The 25,149-nt window shown below is 34.0% G+C and overlaps 3 protein-coding genes, 1 long non-coding RNA gene and 1 other non-coding gene across 8 annotated transcripts; 2 read left to right on the forward strand and 3 right to left on the reverse strand.

Annotated features, from left to right (window-relative positions):
* Positions 1 to 421: 421 nt before the first annotated feature.
* Positions 422 to 5,205, reverse strand: Tmf (TATA element modulatory factor). 2 transcript variants are annotated; one of them, XM_074248761.1, is made up of 6 exons: positions 5,041 to 5,205; positions 3,095 to 4,791; positions 2,924 to 3,031; positions 1,137 to 2,733; positions 918 to 1,041; positions 422 to 839 (listed from the first exon to the last, which is right to left on the reverse strand). In XM_074248761.1, the coding sequence occupies exons 2-6, from the start codon at positions 4,777 to 4,779 to the stop codon at positions 553 to 555; spliced, it is 3,801 nt and encodes a 1,266-aa protein (XP_074104862.1). In that variant the 5' UTR covers positions 4,780 to 4,791; positions 5,041 to 5,205; the 3' UTR covers positions 422 to 552. The 2 variants fall into 2 exon arrangements, with proteins under 2 accessions (XP_074104862.1, XP_074104872.1); XM_074248771.1 differs by having other exon boundaries at positions 2,930 to 3,031; positions 5,041 to 5,202.
* A 58-nt stretch (positions 5,206 to 5,263) lies between these two features.
* LOC141531373 (uncharacterized) lies at positions 5,264 to 7,042 on the forward strand. Its single transcript, XR_012479915.1, has 3 exons — positions 5,264 to 5,383; positions 5,499 to 5,857; positions 6,937 to 7,042. It is a non-coding gene; the product is annotated as an uncharacterized LOC141531373 (long non-coding RNA).
* On the forward strand, positions 5,607 to 5,699 carry Trnai-uau (transfer RNA isoleucine (anticodon UAU)). Its single transcript is given in 2 exon segments — positions 5,607 to 5,644; positions 5,664 to 5,699. It is a non-coding gene; the product is annotated as a tRNA-Ile (tRNA).
* A 1,641-nt stretch (positions 7,043 to 8,683) lies between the features above and the next one.
* LOC141531205 (uncharacterized) lies at positions 8,684 to 18,099 on the reverse strand. 2 transcript variants are annotated; one of them, XM_074248821.1, is made up of 6 exons: positions 17,590 to 18,099; positions 16,884 to 17,525; positions 14,318 to 16,058; positions 13,299 to 13,833; positions 11,202 to 11,976; positions 8,684 to 10,214 (listed from the first exon to the last, which is right to left on the reverse strand). In XM_074248821.1, exons 3-6 carry the CDS (start codon positions 16,028 to 16,030, stop codon positions 10,112 to 10,114), a joined length of 3,126 nt encoding a protein of 1,041 aa, XP_074104922.1. In that variant the 5' UTR covers positions 16,031 to 16,058; positions 16,884 to 17,525; positions 17,590 to 18,099; the 3' UTR covers positions 8,684 to 10,111. The 2 variants fall into 2 exon arrangements, with proteins under 2 accessions (XP_074104922.1, XP_074104912.1); XM_074248811.1 differs by having other exon boundaries at positions 10,074 to 10,214; positions 14,318 to 17,525.
* Sf3b3 (splicing factor 3B subunit 3) lies at positions 18,093 to 24,675 on the reverse strand. 2 transcript variants are annotated; one of them, XM_074248780.1, is made up of 8 exons: positions 24,524 to 24,675; positions 23,838 to 24,301; positions 22,410 to 23,245; positions 21,976 to 22,144; positions 21,357 to 21,508; positions 20,944 to 21,099; positions 19,588 to 20,669; positions 18,093 to 19,353 (listed from the first exon to the last, which is right to left on the reverse strand). In XM_074248780.1, the coding sequence occupies exons 2-8, from the start codon at positions 24,232 to 24,234 to the stop codon at positions 18,486 to 18,488; spliced, it is 3,660 nt and encodes a 1,219-aa protein (XP_074104881.1). In that variant the 5' UTR covers positions 24,235 to 24,301; positions 24,524 to 24,675; the 3' UTR covers positions 18,093 to 18,485. The 2 variants fall into 2 exon arrangements, with proteins under 2 accessions (XP_074104881.1, XP_074104882.1); XM_074248781.1 differs by lacking the exons at positions 18,093 to 19,353; positions 19,588 to 20,669; positions 20,944 to 21,099 and adding an exon at positions 21,698 to 21,747 and having other exon boundaries at positions 21,369 to 21,508.
* Between the last annotated feature and the right edge of the window lie 474 nt (positions 24,676 to 25,149).

Consider the following 25,149-nt stretch of genomic DNA (forward strand, 5'->3'; position numbering starts at 1 on the left):
TTCAATTATTTATTTGCTTGTGTTTTATTCAATGAAGTACCTGTCACAATAAAAATCTATCGCAATTAATTAATTAATTCTATCTAAGAAAAAAAAAAAAAATTATTTGATGAATCGCTCGAACTATAATGAATAAAATTATCTAAAATTTACATGACTTGATTATCACCATATATACATTCCTAATTTTTCTATTAATATTAATAATCAATAATAATAATAATATTAACAATGAATTAATTATAGTTATAGAGTAATCATAATAAGTTGTTAGTATTTAGAAACATATATATTTACAAATCTAATTTATGTAAGACTGACCTCCTAATCTTAGCCAATATTTTCATATTTTTCAGTCTCCAAAAATGCTTACCAGCTTAAATATTAAATAATAATTAAAAAAAAAATGCATCTGAAATAATAACACACATTTAAAATATTAAAAATCCTTGAATACTTGCAGCCGACCTGCGACGGCATATTGCACTCTAACCACGATAATTAATGTGGAATGTCAATAATAATAATAATAATAATAATTAAAATAAGAGCCTAAGACTCTTTTCTCAAAAGCTGATCAATTTGGCTTTTATACATCTCTTTAACGTCCTCAAGATCCAACTGAAGTTCCTGAGTCTCTTCAACTTTTTCTCCGTACATCTGAAGCAAAGCGTCGTACCTAGTTTGTATTTCACTAAGATTAGCATTGAGCGCCTCAACTTGGACCAATTTAGCAGACAATTCCTCAACTTTCATCGACAAATTGGATAGTTCCATATTTAGCGCATCGCGTTCATTATTTTTCCGTGACATTTCCCATTGCAGTGTTTGTATTTCACCTGTAATAACAATAACACAATTTGCCAAAGTAGTACAATCAATACTCTGTAAATAATTAACTACCCCGGTTTACATACCTTCCCGAGCTTTCAACTGTGCCTGCAAAGTTTCAATGGTCGATGTTGTGTTTGTACTAATTCTCAGCCCATCGTAAACATTTGGAAACCGTCCAGAGCTTGTATCGAATATCGAATCATTGAACTAAAATAGATAAATAAACTCGATAAAACATTTACAATAGCCGTTTAATTAAATGCCGATTAAATCTTGATATTTGAGAATAAAATTAAACTCACAGCCAACCAGACGCTGTTAGTACTGCTGATCGAGTCTCTTCTGACACTAGAAGTCGGACTGACGCGTGATTCTTCACCCGTGCTCTGCTGGTGCTCCAATACATTGCTAGTTTTTCTTTTTTCAGCATCACTGACAGCCTTCTCCATCGACAGTTTATCTTTCAGCGACTCAATCTCCCGTTTAAATTCTTTCACCTCTTCACCATGAGACTTTTCAATATTTTTAATCTTCAGCATTAATTTTTCTATTTCCCCAACAAGTTTGCTATTTTCTAATTTTGATTGCTCGCACAATTCCTCCACTTTGAGCTTCTCAGCTTCAGATCGTTTTATCTGAGACTCTAGCAAGGCTATTCTCGACTTGAAATTAATATTTTCCTCGACGTGTGATCGATCAGCCGCAACCATATTGTCTAACTTTGTTTGCAATTCATCAATTGTGTCTGACAGTATCTTCTCTTGTTTCATGAAGCTATTAGATTTATACGTCAGATTCGCTTGGAGTTGTTCAAGCTGTCGAAGAAGAGGTTTTGTGGCAATCGAAACCGATTCTGAAAGCTCTTCGCTCCTCGCTTCAGCTGCCTCGAGACGCTTCAACAGGTCGTTGTTCTCCTGTTTCAATCCCTCGATTTTCTTAACATGGCTTTCTTCCTCTTGACGTAATTTAACTTTCAAATCTTGAACCTGAGCCGACAGCCGACACGACTCCCCAGCGCTCTCGAATATTTGCTTCAACTCTTCCTCAGCGGCATTGAAATTCAATTTAGTTTCAGCCAATTCAACTTTTGCCGCGTCGAGACTCATTTTGTAAGCATTCATCTTATGCGTCGTATTATCCAACTTCTCTTGCAGCGACAAAATTTCTTTCTCCTGTTTCTTAACTTTGGCAGTAAGCGTGTGAACAGCCTCTATTTGACTCCTCTCCACCTCCTCCTTGGCATTAAGCGACCTTTTAAGCCGGTCTAATTCCGAGCTCTGCTCTTCCAACTGTTCCTTCTGGCTCTTCAAAGTAGCTTCTGTTTCCTTTTCTTTGGCTCGCAATTTTTTAATAATATTCGAGTGCTGTAACTGCTGTTTACTCAGCTTCTCTCCCTCCTCTCTCAGCTGTTTTATAATCTCGTCTTTCTCAGCATTCAGCGAAGAAGACTGGTCTGATAATTCTTTCTTCAGACTCTCAACCTGGTCTTTTAGCAAATCACGCTCTCTGATAGTCTGCTGAAACTTTTTCTCCAATACTGACATGCGTTGCGTATACTCATCGGCTATTAAATTCACATCTTGATTCTGCTGCGCTCGCTTCTCCCAATTATCTACTTGCAGTTTCAAATGGTTATTTTGCTCGTGTAAATCCATATTCATTCGGCTTACATCGATTAATTTTGACTCTCTTACTTCTAATATCTCTACTAATTCTTGAATACGTTTTCTCAGTTTGTCTATTTCGTTAATACCGTCGTCAGATCCAATACTGATTTCACTGAGCTCACGACTGTGACCTCTGGTCTTCAATGTTTTTGTTAAAAGATCTCCGCTTTTGCAGGAGTGGAGATTCGCTGGACTTTGTCGCGATTGCGTTGAACTGGAATCGCCATTTGGACTGAAATACAATTAAATTATTTTAATGACAGTGAATTTTACAGACATTTTAATTTTATAGCAATAAAATTTTTATGAAAAATTTAAAAAAAATTTTTAGAAGCATTTTTTTGTTGGAATTGATTTTTTATAAAAATTTAAATCTTAAATAATTAAAAACTAAATAAATTTAAAAAAAATATAAGAATTACCTGTACCTGGAAATAATTTCAATATCACTAGAAGTTGTAGTTTCTAATTCATCACCACTCGTATGACCACTCGCTTGATCTGATCCTATTTTAACTAAATCCGAGCGACTAAAAAAAAAAGATTTTTTTTTTTATACTACAAATATAAATTAAAAAAAAAAAAAAAATTACCTTTCCGAAGAAATAGGTGAATGTTCTCGATGCGAAATATCATGTCGCTCTAAATCCGCGAGTATTTCATGTTTCTCCACCATAGCATCCGCGAGCATATTCTTAACATACGAGCTAGACGTCAGTGACCCCTCTTCTTCAGAATTGACCTCTTTATTCGTCTTGATCATTGAATTTTCATCAGAGCTAGTATCTACCAAAGTTCCTTCACAACTAGAATCCGTCAGACCGAGTTGATCAGGAGCTCCAAACTCCTGTAAAAGCTGGCTCTTCAATTTATCAGCATCCGAACTGAGAGGTTCTATCGTCGCACTCTTCACCAAGTCAATGTCCATTTTTTCCGCCAGACTCTCAACTTTGCGTATCGGCTGGGTTGTGATCGGCTCCAAGGGTAAATGGAGACTCTGCTTAATATCTTTCAACGAGTCTAAACTCGACTCTAGCTGACTGCTGGCCGAAGTAATACAAGTAGATTTGGCAGACTCTGAGCTATCATGTAGCCGTTTAGTTTGGTCTAATTGCTGGTGAAAAGTCTCCATTATCGTCATCAAGGTGCTCTCTGAAGCCGAAGTATAGGAGTCTTCTGCTTGGCTTATTTCATCAGACTCATCAATAGTCTGACAATTTTCCAAAGCAACTGAACTGGATTTCTCCAAAAATCCAACCGGGAAAGATTGAAGTTGGCTAATTGGAGTCAGCTCTTCAGTGTCTTCCAGCCTTAAACTCTTGGACTCCTCCATCGGCGAGGCGTAAGGCGAAATGTCTGACGAAGAGTATTGCAGCGACTCCGATTCTGGCTCAAAAGACGTCGTGGCAGCATCTGGTGATTTATTGTAACCCATTGGGGATAAAAATGGACTCTCCGCCTTGGAAGGGTCCTCGAGTACCTCCACAGAGCTAGGACTGGTCACCAAGCTGTCTGGTAAGATCTCCACTGACTCTGAATTCCTCTGCAAGTCCAAAGTCGAGCGACTAGGACTGGGGGAGTCGCTTGTTGAAACTATTTCCGAGTCCGGTGTCGTCGTACAGTCAGTGTTCGTAGCAGACCTGGATCCAAGGATCTCCACGCTCTCTGAGCTTTTTTTATCGCTCTCAGAAGACAACAGCGAAACTCTGTTCGCCAGATGGCGACTGTACACCTGTTTCTCGCCAGTGCTTTTAGGAGACTCTATCTCGGAGTCTGTTTTCGAAGTAGAGTCCGAGGTTGAAAAGTCCTTGCTGTCTTTTTTGTGGGTCGTTTTGTCCGTGTCATCTTCCGTAGACTCCGCGTCGAGATCAATAGACTGCGAGCTAGAGCGTGCTTTATTTTGGACACTTGCTAATTTGTCCGGCAAAGACACTGAGGATGTCACTAAACAAGTGTCTAAGCTTTGATCACTGACTTCGCGGAGTGACCTGGAGCTTTTGCTATTGTCGTTTGTTTTTGGTGGCTCGAAAAAGGACCCCGTGAAACTACCCCATATGCTCGAGTCCTGCTTGAGACTGCTAGTCTGCTGGACACTGCTCTCGTTCTTAATGCCCCAGGCAGCAAAAAAATTAGAGTCGTCAATCACCGGTGACTCGGGAACTTTTTGCTGCTGTTGATCTTCTTCTTTTATGTCCAAAGCTTTGTCGATTGTCTTCTGGGCTTCTTTTAATGCAGACTTTGCCAAATTGGCGAATCCTGAGGCATCGAACCAACTCATTGTTTTTTAATTCTAAAAATATAGTCAAGTTTAGTATAAATCAAGGTAACAATTTTTCTTGTTGAAAAATTTATTAAAAAAAATTGCACATGTAAAAATTTTTAAAAATAATAAATGCAATTTTTTTAATTCTAATTTTATTGACAAAAAAAGATTTTTTTCCCAATCTTTGCTAATTTAAGTATAATTAAATAGCTAATAATTATTTCTATATGAAATATTTATTTTAATAAATACGTTATTTGTAAATAAATAAATTACCTGAACATGACAACAGAATTTATTATTTATCTGTTAAATCCATTGGTTAGATAAACATATTTAAATATTTAAAATCTTGGATTACACGTCAACATCCAATATGACGGCTACGTACCTCCAATAAATATCTGCATACGGTAGAAAAATTATAAAATACTTATGCTTAGTTTATTACGAAGGTACAAAACATTTTTCAAGAGTATTATCAAAACATTTCATTATTAGTTGACGTACATAGTCCACCATCACTACATAACCAGACTATTAGCAATAGCAACTTCAGTTTTTTTTTCACAACTTCTAGAAACCCGTGATCAGCTGTTGTTGTTATCGACGCAGGCGGGTAAGTAAAAAAATTGAAATAAAAATTTCTTCTTTTCCTACAAAGTAAGAAAAAAAATTAAAATTAAAATTATTTTATTTTAATTGATAATTTAATTATTAATAATGTCATTTAGATCACCAAGGTACTTTCTTGGAGGGGCGTATTGATGAAATAATTATTATTTCCATGAACGGTGACAGTCTACGCTGTTATATAAATGTTTTGCTTATGAATCTCAACTGCTCCAGTGGCGCAATTGGTTAGCGCACGGTACTTATAAGACAGTGAAACGTGAGCAATGCCGGGGTTGTGAGTTCGAGCCTCACCTGGAGCATATTTTTGTGGTTGTTTTTTCAAATTGATAATTATCGTCTACATATGCTGCTGGTTTCTGCATTCATTACTTCAGCGTTTGCTTCATGAATTTTAATTTAACTTCAAGGGAAAAATTTCCGTATAATTATTTAGAATTTCATATTCTGAAAATAAAAGGTAGATATTATTTTTTTTTGTACTTATACTGGAGTTAGCTGAAGTTAACTTAACTTAACTTAACTTCAGTTAAGTTAACTTAACTGAAGTTAGCTGACAACTGTCAATTTTTTATGACATTTAATGAAAATTAACTTAGCAGATAATTGATAATTTTAAAAATTTTTGTAACAAATAAATTATGGCAAAAAAATTTATAAAAAAAATTGACATTTAGAAATTTTAAAAAGCTACAAATGCAATTTTTTTAAAATAATTTTTTGGAGCAAATTTATTAGTTAAAAAAAATGGAAAAAATTGTCAAATGACAGCTAACTTTAATGACATTAAATTTAGCTGTCACTTCACAATTGTTTTAATTTTCTTTAACAAATAAATTATAGCAAAAAAAAAATTATTAAAAAAATGTGCTGGTAGAAATTTTAATAAATTAAAAATGCAATTTTTTAGAACAAATTTTTTTGTTAAAGAATATTAAAATGTTCACTGACATTAAAGTTAGCTCTGTCACTTGACAATTTTTTAATTTTATTTAACAAAAAGATTTGTTCCAAAAAACTATTTTTGAAAAATTGCATTTTTTGTTTTTTCTAATTTCTAGATGTCAATTTTTTTTCTTATTTTTTTTGCCATAGTTTATTTGTTACAAAATTAAAAAAATTATTAAATATGTGCTAGGTTAATTCTCATTCAATTTTTTTTAATTTTTATAAAAAAAAAAATGGCCAGATAAAAATTCTTTAAAAAAATTTTAAATAACAATTTTTTTTTTATTTTCACATGTGAAATTTTTTTAATAATTATATGATACTGAAGTCAGCTGTCAAATTTTACAACAAATTAATTACAGCAAAAAAAAAACTTCTAATATTTTCTTTTTTAGTTTTCACACCTAGAATTTTTTTATTCAATTTTTTTCATAATAATTAAATTACTATAAAATTATAAAAACATTTCTATGATTTAACTTAATTTTTTTCCAAAATGATTGTAAATTAAAAAAATGATTTTTTTTTCAAATCAAAGAATTGCAAATAAAAGAGACAGAATATTAATTGTAATTGTTTTATTTATTTTAGGTTGATTTTCGTCGAAAGTATCTATTGTACAAGTGCAGTGATAATTAATCTAAAAATAATAATATAATAATTTGATCTATTCTCTAAATAGGTATTATATAAAATTAAAACTCAAGGTGCTGAAAAAATCCTATGTGACGTTCATTTCATTCATTACGTTTATAATAAATGTAATAATTACGATTTACTCTCTCTATAATTTTTCTGCTCGCTAAAATAAATTTTATATATCTATTCGAATAAATACTGAGTTATTTCGAATGGCAGTCATACTTTTTCAGCTTCGTATTAATAATTAATCGTTGAAGTTATAAAGTGTACAGCACAATGCTAAATTATAATAATATCAATAATAAAATCAATAATAATATTTATCGTTGTAATAATAACTAATTAAAAGAGTACATAAATCTAATGTTGATCTTCCGTTAGATAGTGACTATGTCATATTTATCTTTTTTTTTTTATTATTTTATATTTATTCACATATATTAGTTTAGTTTTTTGACCCCTTTTTATTACGCACACTTTTATAATTTATTATTATTATTATTATTATTATTATTATTATTATTATTATTATTATTATTATTATTATTATTATTATTATTCCTGAACATTTAATACTTTTCATTGTTATTTGATCTCGTTACTTTTCTTCTTTGGCTTTCTTTTTGCTTTAACTTTTATTTCTTCCTTAAACTATACTATTATATTTTATCTACATATTCCTATAATATATATCTTATATATATCATAATTAATAGTTATAATCTCTGATAATGGAAAAAAGATGAGCTCTCGACAATAATTTATGATTTAGTAACTTCACAATAATTATTTTTAGTTATAATATAATAAATTTCGATAAATTTAACGAGTTATGATTTTTATTTCTTTTTAAATTAATTATATTTTGATCCAACAATTTTTAATGACTTTTTTTTTTTGTTTTTGATGATAATAAAATTTTCATTCAATCAACTTGAGCTTACATTTTTTATCATAATATATACTTTTAAAGTACCACGCGAGTGTGAAATTTTATTGCATTGTAACATTACATCTTATTATATTCTTCTCTAAATATAAATGGTGCATATAAGTAACTATATATATATATATATTTATATATATATATATATATATATATAATATATATTTATAATGAAATATACATAATTTATCATTTAAAACTAATGAAAGTTTGTTGATTGAGGCGCAAAGTAGAGGAGAAGAGTTAACAATAATAAAAACTCCAGCAAACGCACAATTTTAAATAAATAACAGCACTCATACGTTTTATCACAGCCAAAATCTATTCACATATAGACGCGTAGGCGCACACGTACAATATGCATCATTAATACATTTTTCTCAGCTTTTAATTATAATAATTATTATTATTATTTTAATTAAACTGTCATGAATATACGTATGTATTTATAGATGAATGAAATTCATTAGAAACGGCGAGAAGGCCGTTAAAAATTTTAATCAATTAATCATAATCGTTACTCGCGTTAATGAATATCATCTTCACCTATACACAGTACTCATTATTTTAATTTACATTTTATATTAATTAATAATTAATATTATGTACACTGAGGAAAAAAAATTTCTTTTGTGACAAAAATTTGTTATAAATTTTTAGCAATTTTATTTTTTGAAGAAAAATTCTCTAGATTTAAAAAAAGACAATTTGAGAATTATTATCCAAAATTGTTTTTTTCCAAATTTAGAAAACTTTTTTTATTTCTTCAGCTAAAAAATAAAATTGTTAAAAATTTTCAAAAGAATTTTTTTTTCTCAATGTATAAAATAACCAGGCAGAATATTACCCAGATGAAACTATCGTTAAATATAATTAAAAGTGGTAGATGTGCGAGCTAGAGCTTGTAATAAAACAAAACAAAAAACTCTTCTCCGAAATTCCATCGTAATAATAATTTTCGGTGTATTTGATTGTATAAATATATTACGTAGCACTTAGTACGTATTACTTAAGACATAAATATCCAGTATTTAATGGTCGACTTATCAAATCCGTTTTCATATCATCTTCATCATCCGAAATAAAACTCTTCTATCTCTCTACTTTTCTCATATAGTTATACAATATTGTGTTTTATTAAACAACTTTATAATCGCTTACAACCTTTCACTCTTTTTTAAAAAGTACTCTAAATTAATAACGCTAGTACTTAATCTTTCTAATCCTTTAGCTCAAACTTTTAATGTCTTTACTTATATTTCTATAAGACACGCGTTTTAAAGACCAGCGCTACAGTTTTAAAGGAATAAAATAGTGTAGGTAAGTAATTTGTATGACTTTTTAGTTCCAGCTATATAATCTCTACGATACTTTCCAACGTTTTGGAATTAATAACGGGCATTAAATATGATGACTTTGCTTAACTTGATTTTTATGTACCCCGATAATATGTCAATTTTTATTTTTTATTTTTTATTTTTTATTTTTTATTTTATATATTATATTTATAATATATTATTATTAAACCATCTCGATGGCTTTTATGTTTCAATGTTACTTGTTATTTTTTTATATTTTATTATACTGAGAAGAGATGTGAGGACACGTGTATATAAACGGCGTATTAAACTGCTGTATGCGGGATTAACTTTTTAACTTTAGCAGTTAAGTATTTAACGCTGAGATTTTTATCATTTTGTTTATTTATTTTTCTTTGTACCACGACAGTTAGTCTTTAAAGCTTTTCTTTGGTTACTGACAGTGAAAACGTTTAAATAATAAATCGTCCGCAATTTATTTCTTCTTTAATTAAATTTAAAATAAATGACAATGGTGATGAAGATGAAGATGACATTTAAAATAAAAATTTATAAAGATATTATTAATTAAGGCGAAAATACTGTGAACACAATGATATATTGCATTATTTATATATGTAATATATAAATTTATGTATGTATGTATGAGTATCGTGTACATAAAGATTAAGTTTCGTGCGAATCCATAATTATCATCCTCGTCGTTTGTCGTCGATAAAATTAATTATTGCAAATAAGGATCCGGCGAGTTAAATTACTGGACGGCAAACCTGCACGAAACTATAAATCCAGAGCTATAATACTAAACCGTTGTCTCCCGGTCGACGTGAATATATTCCACGAAACCGGGAGACTGCTGTCAAGAACCCAATAGAGACTCTTCAGTTGGCGCTCTCCGTGGAACTGCACCAGATCTTTTTACTTCGTCATCGTAGCATAATTTCTTAGCACGAGCCTTTGATCTAAAAATGAATTAAGAAATTATTATAATTTTAATTTCTGCATAAATTAATTTTTTTTTTTTTTTTACTTAATGCTTTAATTCAGAGTTATTCTGAAATATTTAATTTGAATTTAAATACTAAAATGTGTAAGTATTTTAAAAAGTTCATTCATACTCTGAAAGTGAATGCAACACTTGGAAAAAATTATTATAATTGTTTAACTTAAATTTTTATTTAATTCTACATTTTTTACTTTTATGCATTTCATGTTTTTATTTAAATTTCTATTTAAAATAATAACTATTAATGCTGGTTTTTTTTTTTTTTTTAATTAGAATTTAAATACCCTTTGAATGAGTGAAACTTTTTATTGTTATCGGAAAAATGCATCCATATGTAATTTATGCATACACATACATAAATATCAAACGAAATATGGGTCACTTTTCGTTTTTTTAAAGAGAATTTAATTCTCTATCCATTCATATATGCGCTGTTATTTTTATTATTATTTCATTTAATAACTTGGCAATCCAGATTATTTATTAATTAACAAATGTGATATTTTATCCTCTACTCTGAAAAGATATCTTTTACTGTAAATTACAAACAAGTAAAAATTATAAAATTTCTTTTGTAAATTTTGATAAACAATTTTTTTTAATTAGCAAAATAAAATTTAAATAATTCTTACCAAAAACAATAGATAAATATTATTAATTATTAAAAAAATTTTTAAATTGACTGAATTATTAAATTATTAAAAAAAAATTTTCTTTTAAAAAAAATGACTATTATTGTGACAAGAAATTAATTTATTGAAAAAATTTTTTTTTTGTAGCTAAGGAAATAAAAATAAAATTATTAAAAATTTTCAACAAACTAATTTTTTATAAAATTGCTCATTTTATTGAAAATAATTTTTTTTTTTCGTGTAACTGAAACAAAATGCACGAAAATAAAATAAAAATTGACAATAATAAAAAAAGTATATTATTTTCTTACTTGCACACAAGTATTGTGAGAAGACACGCAAAGGCAGTAACTATTCCGGAAATAACAGCGACAATTAGCCACATACCAGGCGGAAGTAGTCCTAATAACCGAGCCCCACTTCCACAATTGGCCTCGTCCTGGCCCGAGGGGCAGTGAATGTGTCCATCACACCACAAACTGGAAGCAATGCAGGCCCCGAGCTCAGGACAAGTGTGAAGACAATCAGCAGTGCTGGTGTCATTTTCAGTGGTCCGCCCTGGAAGACGTAGTTGCCTGTGGAGCGCCGAGCGGCTCTTGGAGATCTCCAGCCAAGAAGCCGAGGCCTGTCCAGGTTCTCGAGACACGAACTCAACCAGCAGTGAGGCCGGGCGCGCCGGGGAAAGCCAGTGTTCGTCGGAGTTTCCAGCAGCCAGCAGCCATTCTTCAGAAAATATATGAACGGTGCGGTCCCGAGCTCCAGGCTCAGCAGGACACACAACCTTGAGAAGCTTTGTTGGCCACCCCGAATACAGGAGTAATCTGTTTGATGTGGGACACTTGACAAATGGTTTTGGGGGATCTTGAGATGTCTGGTGATGCGAGCCGCTTGCTGATGCCGATGATGCTGCTGTTACCGAGGAGGGAGAGAGAGAAGATGATTCTGTGGTTTGTTCAAGGGGCAGGAACCATCCCCACGTCAATACAAATAATGATCGGCTTTCTCTCGCCTCGACAAGCCACGGCATCCCCTCGCAGTAAATATCCGGTATGGAAACTGGTGGGGACACGAATCTCAGCTCTCCACCTGCGCCGAATAAATTAATAGTCGATAAGTTTACATAATTAAGGACTTGTGTGATTGATTGATTATAATACCATGCTAGCTAAGTGGATACGCCTTATAGTACCTGCATCACTTAAACTACATTAATATGTCATGTATTTATTAAAACTTTGGATTTGGAGAACACTAATATACTTTGACGCTCTTATACTTGTTCTACCCTACTTAGTTTACAAGCTTTATTTTCAAGACTAGTTTTCTGAAACTAAATAAATGATAAAAACTGTTTTTTTTTTTTTTTTTTTTTTTTTAAGTAATTTATAGAAGAAATTTTTAAAAGGATTCTTTTCATCTTCTTGATTGAGAAGAAATATTTTAAAAGATATTATGGAATAAAATTTTGATGTTTGAAAATAATTTTTCTTTTTACTTGCTAATTTATTTTCTGTGAGATAAAAAAGAATTTTTAATATTTATATTTACTAATACTATAAAATTCTAATTAGTATACTAGACATTTAAATTTATTCTATCCTAACTATAATGCACTAGAATTAAATTTTTTTTTTTTTACATAAAATCAACTGTTAATTAAAAATTATAATCTAGTTTGTAAAATTCAACTGGTAGAATATTAATTTTTGATAAAATTGAGAATTTAATACTGAATTAGTTTTACAAAAAAAAAAAATCTAGAATAGTTTATAAATATTCTATTTTAAATTCTAACTAACTAGAAATTGATATCATTAATTTCAGAAATATTTATTAAAACTATAAAATCCCAATTAATATTAATAATTGAAATAAAATCCTTAAATCCAACTAAAAAAAATTTTTCTCTGTAATTATAAATTTATTTTTTATATAAAATAGATTACTAATTAAAAATAGCTATAATCCAGTTTGTAAACTGTAATAATATTAATTTTTCGAAAAAAAATTTAGAATAGTTGATAAAAATTTTATTTTGAATTCCAGCTCATTAGAAGTCGATAATCACAAATATTGGAGTCATTTACTGAAAGTACAAAACCGTAACTAATAATTAATACACTAGACACTTGGACTGATCCCACCCTAGATAGATATATCAGATAGATAGAGAGATATTACACCGAGATTTAAAGTATAAGTGGTTTATCAGTAAGTATCTTGTTCAGAGAGTATCGACAGTTTTGCTAGTAATCTATCTACATACAGCATCTACTCGGTATTATTTTCAATTTAAAAGTTTACGGACAGTAAATAAAAAAAATAGGTGGTAGTAAGAGGTAAACAGTAACAACAATAACAATAAATCAGCTTATATCTATTGTCACTTAGCAGAGTAGTTTTCTCACCTTCTCCACGGAGCCGATGCTTTCTGGGGCAGTCGGGCACGCGAATGAGCTCAAAACTACTATAGAAGAAAAGAGTTTCAAAGTCTTCGTAAGGCGCTTGTTCATCCACCAAAAATGTTAACTCGAGCGCTTTTCCAACCGATATGTAAGTGAGAGGCAAGTGAGAAGTATTGTCGCAGAGACATGCCCGGGGTAGCTTGACATCGCGCCATGGCGCTTCGTATAATGTAAGTTTAGCATCCCGGGTATCGATGTCGGGAAGACATTTCGGTCGACTCGAGTGAATATCCAATTCGCTTATGCAATTTGTCGCGTCACCAACACTTACGTTGTGGATTGTCAGTCTTATTCGCTCGCCTACGCCCGCTTCTATGCGATACGAGCATTCCAATTTTGATTTTCCTCCTCGCCCGTACAGCCTTACGTCCCTCGGTGACATTACTTCACCACTTTTGACTTTTCGCCAGACACGGCTGCAAGGTCCTTCACCCCAGGCCTCACCACCCTGGAGAGTCGAAATGAATTCGTAACGAGCCTGAAAATAATTCATTATGTTAGTACAGTATACTTGTATATACATCACTGTAACATTACTTTTTTAAATCTCTTTCTACATTAATTATTTCATTTCTTCATCAGGATACGTTCAACTAGTATGTGTTTAGTGGCGAGATATTTTATCTCATCTCATTCTCACTTACATAATTTTATTTTATCATTCAACAAATGTTATATTTTCATTGAAAAAAATATGAGTTTATTTTTTTAGCAATTTTTGAGATTTTTCCAATTTTTTTCTATTATTTTCTTTTTTTAATTTTCTAAAATAATTAATAATATTTTTTTAATTAATAATTTTTTAATAAAATTATTAAAACCATAATCACATATTACTTAAAGTTTATCCTCAAAATTTAAAAAGTAAATAATTCCAACAAAGTTATAATTAAAAGTAATGCATTAGCATTTAATAGCAGTAATTAATTTAGAAGTAAACAGATGTTGAGTTTATTATTTACCTGAAAATTAACAGTATGAAGAGCGGTCCCGTAGTGGGCTTCCATCCTCAATGTAAGCGTCGGTGTAATGGTAATATAACTTTCTAGCAGTGTACAGGGTCGAGTGCTCCTAGTGGAGTTTCTCAAAGCAGCATGGGCGCATAATCGCGGCGTATCATCACAAAGGGAAGCTATAGAAACACCAGTAGTGGGTGGTCCATCCCAGAGGGTCATTTTAATAGCACACTGATTATTATTATTCCTGTTGTAACTGTTTTCGCTTTGGCGGAAAGTGCTGGCGTTGTTATCGGACCTGCTGGTCAAGTCTCTCTGAGTAAACGATGAGAAGTAGAACCAAATTTTGTCACCGACCGAGCCTTTAATATTCCAGGTGCAGACGGAGCCCAGGGGAAGAGTGTGCTGAGGCGCACGTAGAATCCCACTGCGCTTAGTGGTGTCGTTTACGAAGAAGTGACACCCTTGCTCGCCCCGGGCGTAATCGAGCCCGTCCGAGTCGACATAAACCACTGGGACTTGGAGCTCGACACGCAGCGGTGAAGATCCCAGAGGAATAGCAAGAGGCGAGCTGCGGAACTCAATGAGCATCGCGGGTCCTCGGGCTGTAATCCTCGGCAGAGGTCCCCCGCAGTAGACGAGAAGAATAGGGTCTTCAAGCCTCGGCCCGTCCCGGAACACCAGACGGTCTTTCTCCGGTGGACAATCTTGCCAGACGCTCAGCTTGCTCGTGTGATTATTAATGTGACTCGTATGAACTAGCGAGTGATTCCCATTGTTGTGAAGATCTATTGAAGAAGAAGAAGAAGAAGATGATGAAGAAGAAGAAGAAGAGCCATTGTATTGGGTATTGTTAAAAGAAGATGAGGATGAACTCGGCAACCCCCTGTGAAGAATAGAGGCTCCGTTATTGATAGCATTAACTCCGCTGGCGGCTTTTATAGAAATCATTGCGTGCTTGCAGGTCGGTACGAACTTCTGTCTGACAGTAATTAAGCAACTGGCGTTCCGAGGGTACTCTCCGGGGTAGTTCGGGCTCTGGACCCGGCACTGCTTCTTGTGGCACTCGTAGAAGTTGCGTGAGCAGTAAGTACCCGGAACGGGTGACCCTCGTTCTATGGTCAGTCCAGGCTCCCCAAGCCTCGCAACAGCTTCATTACGGGAAATGAAGCGATAGCGCAGCCGGAACTCGAACGGCACTGCTGAGGGTGCATGAAACAGTCTGATTGATGCAGTGACTGTGCTAGTCTCGCTGTAATAGGAAGCCCTTCCCTCGCCGGGACCACACCACGATCCGCCGGTGAAGGGTTTCCCGAGCTCAGCCAACTGGAGAGACCCCTCGGGGCAGCTTGAGTAGAACGGCTCATTAGAGTCCCCGTTAACTGTTTCCAGACGGCCGATGCTAAAAGCATCCCACAGCAACTGCACCAGTTCTCCGTGACCTGGTCCGCTGGCTGTGAAGGTCAAGTGGCAGAGGAACGGCAGCCGAGCCTCGGTCGGCCGTGGAAGATCTAGCTCGTACGTACGACCTTCTCGACCATTGTAGGTTCTGTTGCAGGGCGTGCAAAGTGCTGGCTCGTCGCTCCCGTCTCCGCAGTCGTCTCGCCCGTTGCAGTACGCGTCCAAAGGGACACATCGCCCGTCACGGCAGGTCAATTCTGCCAGGTCGCAATGCCCTGTTACTGCTGGCATCCTCGCTGTCAGTCCCAGCAGTAGCATTGCGCAACTCCATCTTGCTGCCAGCTTGCTGTAATTATTCACTCGTTTGATTACTAATTTTTTTTTTTTTTTTACCTTCAAAGGTGAAGTTAAGTAGAGAAACGTTTTTTCACAGTTAGCCGTCATTTCCCGTCAGCCGTACTACCTTCTACTGCAGTTGAACCTTGGTAATATCGGATCACCGTTAAAATCCAAGGTTGTAATGATGATGATGATGATGACGATGATGATAATCTACCGGCTAATCTTGTCACATTATAACGCTTCATGTGATTATTTAAGTAACGATTAATATTTTTACCTGAGTTAAATTTGCTTCCCACAGTCATCTACTTCCAAATTATTTCATTATTATTATTATTATTATTGTTACATATGTTTTTAATTATTCTTATTTATCTATCTATAAAAATAAAACAGATTAAAATTATGATAGTTATAGTTATTAAAAAATGTATCTCTATTCATTGACATATATGCACACGTGTAAAAAATAGCACACACACGGACACGTGGGACCCTTTGGAATATCTGAACCGCAATTGTGTCAAGTTTTTGAATAAAAAATAAACGCATGAGCAGTAGAACTGAAACTATTCAGGAACAATAAATGATGACAGAGGAACAACACCAGATAAAATAATTGTGATAATAAAAGTTTAAGTTATAACAACACTAGCAAGGCACACAATATTAATATCGGGTATTGACCAAGCCCGTCATAACTCCTTGACTTTCTCGACATGGTGTCTAGATATTTATAGTATAATATATTTGTATGTATTTATTATTACGCATGTTTTAACACTTTAAATCATTTGGATTTGCAGAATAAATTAAAGATTGGGCGTACTTCTCATCACAGACAGCAGTGACGATGCTTGACCGTGTAAACGTGTCGAAAACACCAATCCAAGTGTTTGTTACTTTGGTGAGTCGTCGAGTTAGCTCTCATCAGCATCATCTCGGAGACTCGCGAATTACAAGGACTCGAACACGCTGGACGCAGCATCCGTAACTTTACCCGGGGCGAGACTAACGCCGTCGTCTCCTCGCTTCTGCTCGTAGACTCGCAACCCCTACCCTCATAAATGGTTATTCTCTTACTCACTCCACCGCTGATGCTGTTTTACTTTTCCACCCTTGCGCGAACGCAGAGCTCGGGCGAATACAGCGAATACAGCGACTGGTTTAGGGTAGAGAGCGGTATAGGTATGCTGAGTAACTGAGTACTGAACCAGCTTGACCGCCGACTGAATGAGAAACCTCCCTGGCACTCGTGTTCCCGCGATGCCACCTACCCTTCATGCAGATTTGTGCAAACTTGTTTGCGCCCCTCAACCAACAACTTGCTCGCTCCCGAGTGTGGGTGTACATGTGAATAGGCGTCCCGAAACGCGGATAAGCTTCTTCGTCCCTTTTTTCGTCTGCTGAATTTTTGCTTTTAGCTTTTACCGCATACATTTGCCGGGTAGTGGATCTATAATAAATGGAGCTGGAAAAAAATATCAGAGGACACATACATACATTTTTATATATTTATATATATATATACCTACTGTGCAACATATTGTTCTCTCGAGTGCATTAGGAGTGCTGCACGCTGGACAAATTGTAACTATTATTTTTCGTCTTGCTTCTTTTTTTTTTAACTGTAACATCACTTGGTAATAACGAGGACGCAGATAGTTGCGCCAAAAACCCAACCACGAGGTATCAAGCTGCTACTAGTTACGATAGAATCGATCGCTCGTCTACCTACTTCACATACACTCGTTTATTTGTCATATACATATGGACATACATGCATACATTCCTTACTTTTGATGATGGAATTTCACATACGTAACATCTCTCTCAGTCGCCATAACGGTGTCTCTCTTTAAATCAAGATACTCGGTTTTCTCTTGTATGTAGCTTTTTGAGACCTCAACTAAACTCGTATTTTTCAGTCGTTCCTTTTATTTATTTGTCTTCTTTTATCTCTCATGCGTTTTGTTTGCTCTAAGGAATGAGGTCAAGGAACTTGCTGGGTATTTTTATCTGAAAATAATAAGAAAAATTTTAAGTAAGATCTTATTGTTTTTATTCACCCATTACAAGTCATCATAATAAATATTTTAAATCTAAAAAGATTATTTTATACAAGTTTATTTTATTATTAATTAATTGATAAAAATGAGCTGAGTGAACGCTTCAGAGTTATAATAATAATAATAATTATGAAATATTAAATCATTTAATTTAGATATTTACAAAAAATGAAATATGACAAGTCATATTTATTAGGTACGTTGAAACTTTTGTTCTTGTTTTTTTTTTTTTGCTTATTATATACCTTGGAGGCAAATAATAAAAATTTAAGCAAAGTATAAAAATGAAAGAAGTAAAAATAAACGTGAACAGCGAGATGAAGATTGTGATGATGATAATAATAATAATTAAACCAGACAGATTAAAATGCGTAACGTGTACGAATGTCTTCTAATTTTTTAGATACTTCAGACGCTGTTCTCTCTAAATCACCGGCAATACTTTTCTGCTTAGCAGGTTCTATTGAATTGAATTGCTCACAAAGGTCACCATCTATGACATTTTTAACAGGATAATAATAAGACCTAAAGGACAAATGGTCACGACCGCAAAGCGGCGGATGCTCAGATCGCATGTGCATTTCTAAATGTTGGAAAAAGTCATGATCCTCATGGCTGGTAAACGGTACTAGGACACCGACAGTGCCACTCAGAGTTGTATAAACTAAGCTCTCGGATCCTCCAGGAATGAGAGTTGCCTTTTGTAGTGACATTACTGTTTCACCAACGTGAAAAGAGGCTACAGTGTCAGCCTTTTGACTCGCTCCGTTTAGTAATCCTCTATCCCAGAGAGCTTTGTTCCCAGTTGGATCTTCATCCACATCGTCATTGATTCCACTCGCAAGCCTTACAACCGCAATATTACCGAATTTATCTGCTGTCGCAACAGTGTCATAGTCCAATACGCATGTTGTTGTAATCCACCGTGGGTGTGTGTCATCGGCAAATACGATTAACTGATTCTCTTGACGTTTATATCTTACTGCATACACTGATTCCTGTACATCACTCACATAAATCCGTTGTCCGACGGCATTAATCGATACTATTGCGTTGGGTATGTGTTTATTTTCACACTTTCTCAGCAATTTCTTCTTCCCCATGTCATACAGTCGCAGCATTTTTCCAACCCCAACTAAAACACGCCCTTGGTATGGACATATCGCCAGAGGAATTTCATCCACCGGTGATTTATGAAGCAGCTCTATGCCCGTACCGTCTGCGTTGACTCTGGAAAACAAAAACAAACATTTTAATTAATCTGTGAAGTAGATATTTTTTTTTTTTTTTCAACAAACAAATATTTTTTTTTTTTTTTTTTTTTTTAAATAAAACTCAGTACTGCAGGGATATCATCAAAAATAAACAGTTAATGTGATATTGTCATCATTGTAATTATTAAAATAAATAATCTGATTAGTTTATAATTAAATATAATATAATAAAATAAAATAAAAAACTTACTTGTACGTGTATAAAAATCCACCGCTGCTAATTCTTGGATTAAGTTGATAGTCTTTGGCAACACCGACGATGAGGAAAAGTTGATCTCCCTGATTTGCAAACTTAACGAGAGCCAAACAGAGAGCGGCGTAATCCTGTTCGAGTCGATGAGTTTGGAAAACCTGACCCGTGGTGGGTACCATTATTTTAATTAGAGAAGCCCAAAGCCCTGGCCCGGCTCTCGGAGCTCCGAAAACAGCTTCATTAGGCTCCTCGGATAGAAACGCCTCGGCGAGCTCACGTGCTACTGTTGCTTCTTCTGCACCAGCGGCTTCTTGCATCTCTTCAGCCATTTGTAGTCGCCTCTGTTGTTTCGTATCCTCTGTGTACGCATTGTGTTCAGTCTCAATAATGATAAGATTAGCCGAGTCAGGATGGATCACAAACTTCCTCGGTGTGTACTCGAGTGGAAAGCTCACTTGATTAAATACAGCTCCTAATTTCTCAAGCGCCAAAATTCTCAAGGTATTTGTAGATATAGCAACAATACCCTCGGGACACTGTTCAGAGCTGAACCCCGAAGCGAATTCTAAGCTTTCATAAGAAAGTGGAGTCAAATGGAACCGATTTTGATAGTAATAGCTTAGCCATGATCTGCTACTCATTGCCAGAACCGCTTGACTTCCCTGCATTTTTATTCTAAAGAGTTTTACAGGTCGAGATCCTAAATACCTAGTACGCGTGTCTGCAAGATCTCCAGATATTGGATCGAGTACAGTTCTGAGTAAAACTCCATTTTGTAGTCCAATATTTAAATATAAACTAGTCTGATTTTGAATGACATTGTCGTCAGAATTGTCGACATCCTTCGACGCGCCCATTTCCACAATACAAAGGCTTTCGGCCGCAGCTGGAAGAGCTTGCATACTCCTTGGTGCTAAACAATCCGATGGATCCAAGGAAATTATCCTGACGGTATTGTCTTGTAAACCCACCGCCAGAAACCAAGATCTTTGTTCTCCAGCCGCCACATTTCCCAAAGCCATGCACATCACTTCAGACGGCATCTTCTTTCTCTCCGTGTATTCGTTCAATTGACCCGTCTATAATTAAAATTAATTCTATCAATAAATTGATTATTGTGATTATAAATAAATATTTAAATTTTAATATTAATTTTTTTGTTCACTGAAAAATTATAATCGGAAAATAAAAGTTTTCTGATTTTAAATACAATAGTATAGTGAAATGCTTTTCGCATTTTATACATCTCGGAGCTTATAAAAAACCCAAAGAGAACAATAATGCGGTATTTATTATTATTATTATTATTATTATTATTATTATTATTATTATTATTATAGAAGCTATTTTTACCGGATCCATCTCAAAGTAGACCAATTCCCCTCCTGTGAGTGCAATGACGACTTGACGTTGGTTTACTGCGCATTTGACAATTGTTTTTTTACCCGGAGCTTTCCATTCATTGACACGTTTATCAGCACGTATATGACGAATACCATCGGGATATACCTGAAGCAAACAAGAGTTCATAAATAAAATATATGAAAGTAAAAGTAATAAATAAAAATAAAATTAAACTAGCATCAATGTGATAAATGCGTGTACGGGTCGAGTTACCAGGAATATTGCAATTTAAATAGCAATCCTCCAACGATGCGATAATCCGTGATATAATTTAGCACCTAAAAGCGACCGTCACGTGGTTAACCAGGTGCCGGAGATACCGCAGTGCATTAATTTTACTTGGTAATTAATGTGTCACTCACCTGTACAAGAGCGTCCTCCCCCAAAGCAGAACAACTGAGGGTGGGTGTTGTTCCAAGGAAACCAGAGTCCGTTACTTCTTCGACAGTCTCTCCGATACTAAGCACAAGAGTAGCATTGACGAAGGACACTATGATGTACGCATCATATTCTTCTGTAACCGAAATTAGATTTTGTGTCTAGATTATTAATGTACTATTTATCATTATTATAATACTAAAGGAGCTGAATAATTGTAGTCCGTGAAATTTTTCGCGACTTAATGTGCAACTCAGCAGTGAAATTTTTCTCTACAGCGAACCGTACCGTATTCCTTGATCGAGCTCATAAAATATGATCTTACCTCGTAGAAACTCATGGATTGGGCTGGTCAACCTTTAGCACCCAGGTAGCCTGAAAGAAATAACTGGTGTTTGATAAGAGTGTATCAATCCACCAGATTTATTACTATCTTCTTTTATTTAATTTTGGATCGCGTTTTTTTTTATTTTTTTTTTAACTATAAATATACGTCTAAATTTACGTTTATTTATTTATATGTTATTAAAAGTTGTAAAAACGACAAAGAAGATAAGTAAAATTAATCTACACAAACTCAACAAGCAAAGAGTGAAAACTTACCGTCGATTCTTCTTTTTACTGTCCAAACTGCATTGGGATTACCCGGAAGTTCACTCACAGCCATTTCCGAGACCTCAAGACCGTGTCGTAAGACTCGTAAAGTAGATCTTGGACCCCTGCCGCAGGCAATGTAAAGCTGTGGAGTGTCCTCATTTGCCAAATCCGCGACCTTTAGCATTAAATAAATCCTTATAAATAATTCAGTCATAGTAAAATTTTTCTTACATCAAAAAGTTTTAAATTTAAAAAAGTAATGTTAATTTTCGAGTTCACTTCGATTTGCAAGCAAAAAAACAAATCAAAGGCGACGAAGATTAATTTTATCTGGCACCAATCACAGAGAGTGGGTCATGAACAAATACCAACCCTCTACTTGTTGATGCTGGAATTTAAATATAAATATATATTAACAGGAATTTGAATAAAAAAATTACCTGACAAGTCATGATGGGAGACAAGCTGTCCATCTCGTCAACCAGAACTAAATTCCGCAGAGGCCGTGGTGCAAAGAAGAAGGTATCTCCCTCCTCCAGGGGCATGGCAGAACTGAACTCTGGCTCGTCGTCGTCATCACCCAAATGAGCGATTTGGTACAAATAATGATTGCCAAACTCCGAAGCGACGAAGAGAAAACCAGTCTTCAGTACACACATACTCGTTGCTACGGGAACTGTGTCAAAGTACTTGAGTTTTATCTCGGTAACCATGTCTTCATCAACTTCAAGCGTTATCTTGAAAATATCTCCTTGCTCGGTTTGTGCGAGAAAGAAGAACATATTTTTAGTTTTATGAGTCGCAGAACAGACAAAAATCATCCCCCGTTCAGGATCGTCCAAGTCATTCCGCCGCCGAGGGATCGGACAACGAATGTCAGGCTGATCCCCGAGATTCTTGTAAGTCAGATAATTTTCTGAGCAAATGAGGACTCCGCTGGGACCGTCGTTTCCTCCGGGTACGGAGATAAGGAAGTTAGCGTGCTCTTCTAATGGCTCGCTGTACTTCCTCACGACGTGATTCAGACCAAGATCGAGCTCGTAGAGGGTCAAAGTTTGCTGAGTTTTAATAGCTGCTTCGCCCGTTGGGTCGCTATCTGCTTCTTCGTAGTCAATCTCAAGACACGCGAACATCGGGTTCTCGAACCCGACGTCCACTCCAACGGTGTGGTAAACTAGAGTATTGCTCTTGTGGGCTTCCAGGGGCGAGGATATAGTCAGGCGAGCTTCAGGGTCTCTGTTTAAAATATAGACAAGCTTCTGCTTCTCGATTGCAGCTGGAAATAAAATTTTTTTTTTGTTAAAAATTGTTGGGTAGGTAAAAATAATTTTTTAATTAGTGAATTCAAAGTCAGAATCTGAGGTTTATAATCAAAATGATTCAGGTGAAACACGGACAGATAAAAACATCATTCGTAATTTAAAATTTTCAATTATACTGAAATTGAGCATGAAAATTAAGTTAGCAGACATATAAAAAATTTTAGATTTTTTTTTTATTGAAAAATTATTTTTAAAAAATAAAAGAAAAAATTTCACGTATAGAAAATTTTAAAAATTAGACATGCAATTTTTTAAAAATATTTTTTGTTCTAATTTAATTATTAAAAAAAATTCAAAAAATTAAAAACGTCGGCTAACTTTATAATTATAAATTGAGCGACGTTTGATAATTTTTACAAATTTTTTAGCTAATAAATTATAGCAAGAAAAATAGATTTAAAAAATTCCATCTTTAGAAACTCTAAAAAATTGCAAATGCAATTTTTTAAAAATAATTTTTCAGGCTTTAATTGTTATTTAAAAAAGAAAAAATAAAAACTGATAAGTGTCTGCTAATTTTAAAGAAATAAAGTAAATTAATCTTACCAATCATTACAGCACGTCCTTTGGGGTCGATTGCCAAGTATTGACCTGGTACAATTCTTCTGCACCCACTCTTTCCAAAAGTCTCTTGATGAACCTTCTCAAAGACATTTTTTGCAGGCAAGTACTCGAGAATTACTATTCTTCCCGAGTCTGAGCCAACAACAATGTAGTCTTTAGTACCTCCAGTTAGCCTGAAGGCCATAAGAGACCTTACTATTCCGAAAACTTCAACAGCCAGCAACGTGTGGACTTTGCCGGTATTTGGGTCCGGCCGCAGAAGCTCCAGCGACTTCCCGCGGGAAACGAGTATCTCCTGCAACTTTGTGCCGGAGAAATTCCCGTGGACCGCATGGGTGATGCCGGTGGCTCTTTGCAGAGTCAAGTTGTATAAATACATCTTGACTGGTTGGAGATCTTAGGAATGTGCTTATTCCCACGCACTCGTATCAAACCAATATGGCGGCCTATAAAAAAATAGAAAAAATTAGATTTAGTATAATTGAAGCCATGTTAATTTTTAATTTTATATTTTATAATACAAAAATAAATTAATATAAAATTAATCAGCTGAATTAACCTCACAGATTTTGGTTGATTATTTTGGAGTGAAAGTGGTTAAATAGGAGATTTAAAGGTAACTAATAATTTTAAGAAGTAAATTAAGTAGAAATAAATTATTTAATTACCATGAATGCAAAATTTGATGTTAAATAACCAACGATGTTGTTGGATTACTTTTTAAAAAACTTTTTGCTCTTAATTATTAAAATGTGCTAAGCCGGCGACGATTATTCTTAAAATGAGCGAAAATGAAACGGGAAACAGAAATGACCGCTAGTAATACATTGGTCTTCGCGTCCCGGAAATTCGTGTCTACTAAAAAGTCATTTGATTTAAGTTGTCACAGAAGCACGAAAATTTAAATGACACTTTTTCATGATTTTTTTTTTATTTTTAAATAAAAATCTTGTTATTATTTTTTAATTAGAAGTTACTTATGACAGATTAAAATTTTTAATACAATTATCATTGAAAAAATCAGCTGTAATTTTTATTTTTTTAAATGTATAAAAAGACTATGAAGTTATCGGACCTGGGAAATTTTTTTTATAATTTTATAGTAATTAAATGATTTAAAAAAAAATTAGTAAACAAATTCTACATATCAAAATCATAAAAATCAAAATTATTAGTCGAAATTTATTAAAGCATTTTTTAAATTGTAATTTATTTGTTATAAAAATTTGACAGTTGTCAGCTAACTTCAGTATTGTTTGTATAAAGGTTAGTTTCTATAAAGAAGAAAAAATAG

The sequence above is a fragment of the Cotesia typhae genome, unplaced genomic scaffold, assembly GCF_013202065.1.
Source record: "Cotesia typhae breed Kobodo isofemale line unplaced genomic scaffold, CoteBio_Ctyphae contig_119, whole genome shotgun sequence".
Taxonomy (NCBI): domain Eukaryota; kingdom Metazoa; phylum Arthropoda; class Insecta; order Hymenoptera; family Braconidae; genus Cotesia; species Cotesia typhae.

What these genes read in the sequence shown, in the direction of transcription:
- Tmf (XM_074248761.1), bottom strand. Translation starts at nt 4,779, where the DNA reads ATGAGTTGGTTCGATGCCTCAGGATTCGCCAATTTGGCAAAGTCTGCA. An exon ending in CTAACAGCGTCTGGTTGGCT is followed by an intron (nt 1,042 to 1,136) that starts GTGAGTTTAATT and finishes TATCTATTTTAG; the next exon opens with TTCAATGATTCGATATTCGA. An exon ending in ACAGTTGAAAGCTCGGGAAG is followed by an intron (nt 840 to 917) that starts GTATGTAAACCG and finishes TTGTTATTACAG; the next exon opens with GTGAAATACAAACACTGCAA.
- LOC141531205 (XM_074248811.1), bottom strand. Translation starts at nt 16,156, where the DNA reads ATGACGGCTAACTGTGAAAAAACGTTTCTCTACTTAACTTCACCTTTG. An exon ending in TTCATACTGTTAATTTTCAG is followed by an intron (nt 13,834 to 14,317) that starts GTAAATAATAAA and finishes AATTATTTTCAG; the next exon opens with GCTCGTTACGAATTCATTTC. An exon ending in CTCACAATACTTGTGTGCAA is followed by an intron (nt 10,215 to 11,201) that starts GTAAGAAAATAA and finishes ATTCATTTTTAG; the next exon opens with ATCAAAGGCTCGTGCTAAGA.
- Sf3b3 (XM_074248780.1), bottom strand. Translation starts at nt 24,234, where the DNA reads ATGTATTTATACAACTTGACTCTGCAAAGAGCCACCGGCATCACCCAT. An exon ending in GGGAGGACGCTCTTGTACAG is followed by an intron (nt 21,100 to 21,356) that starts GTGAGTGACACA and finishes TGTTTGCTTCAG; the next exon opens with GTATATCCCGATGGTATTCG. An exon ending in TCTACTTTGAGATGGATCCG is followed by an intron (nt 20,670 to 20,943) that starts GTAAAAATAGCT and finishes TTTTAATTATAG; the next exon opens with ACGGGTCAATTGAACGAATA.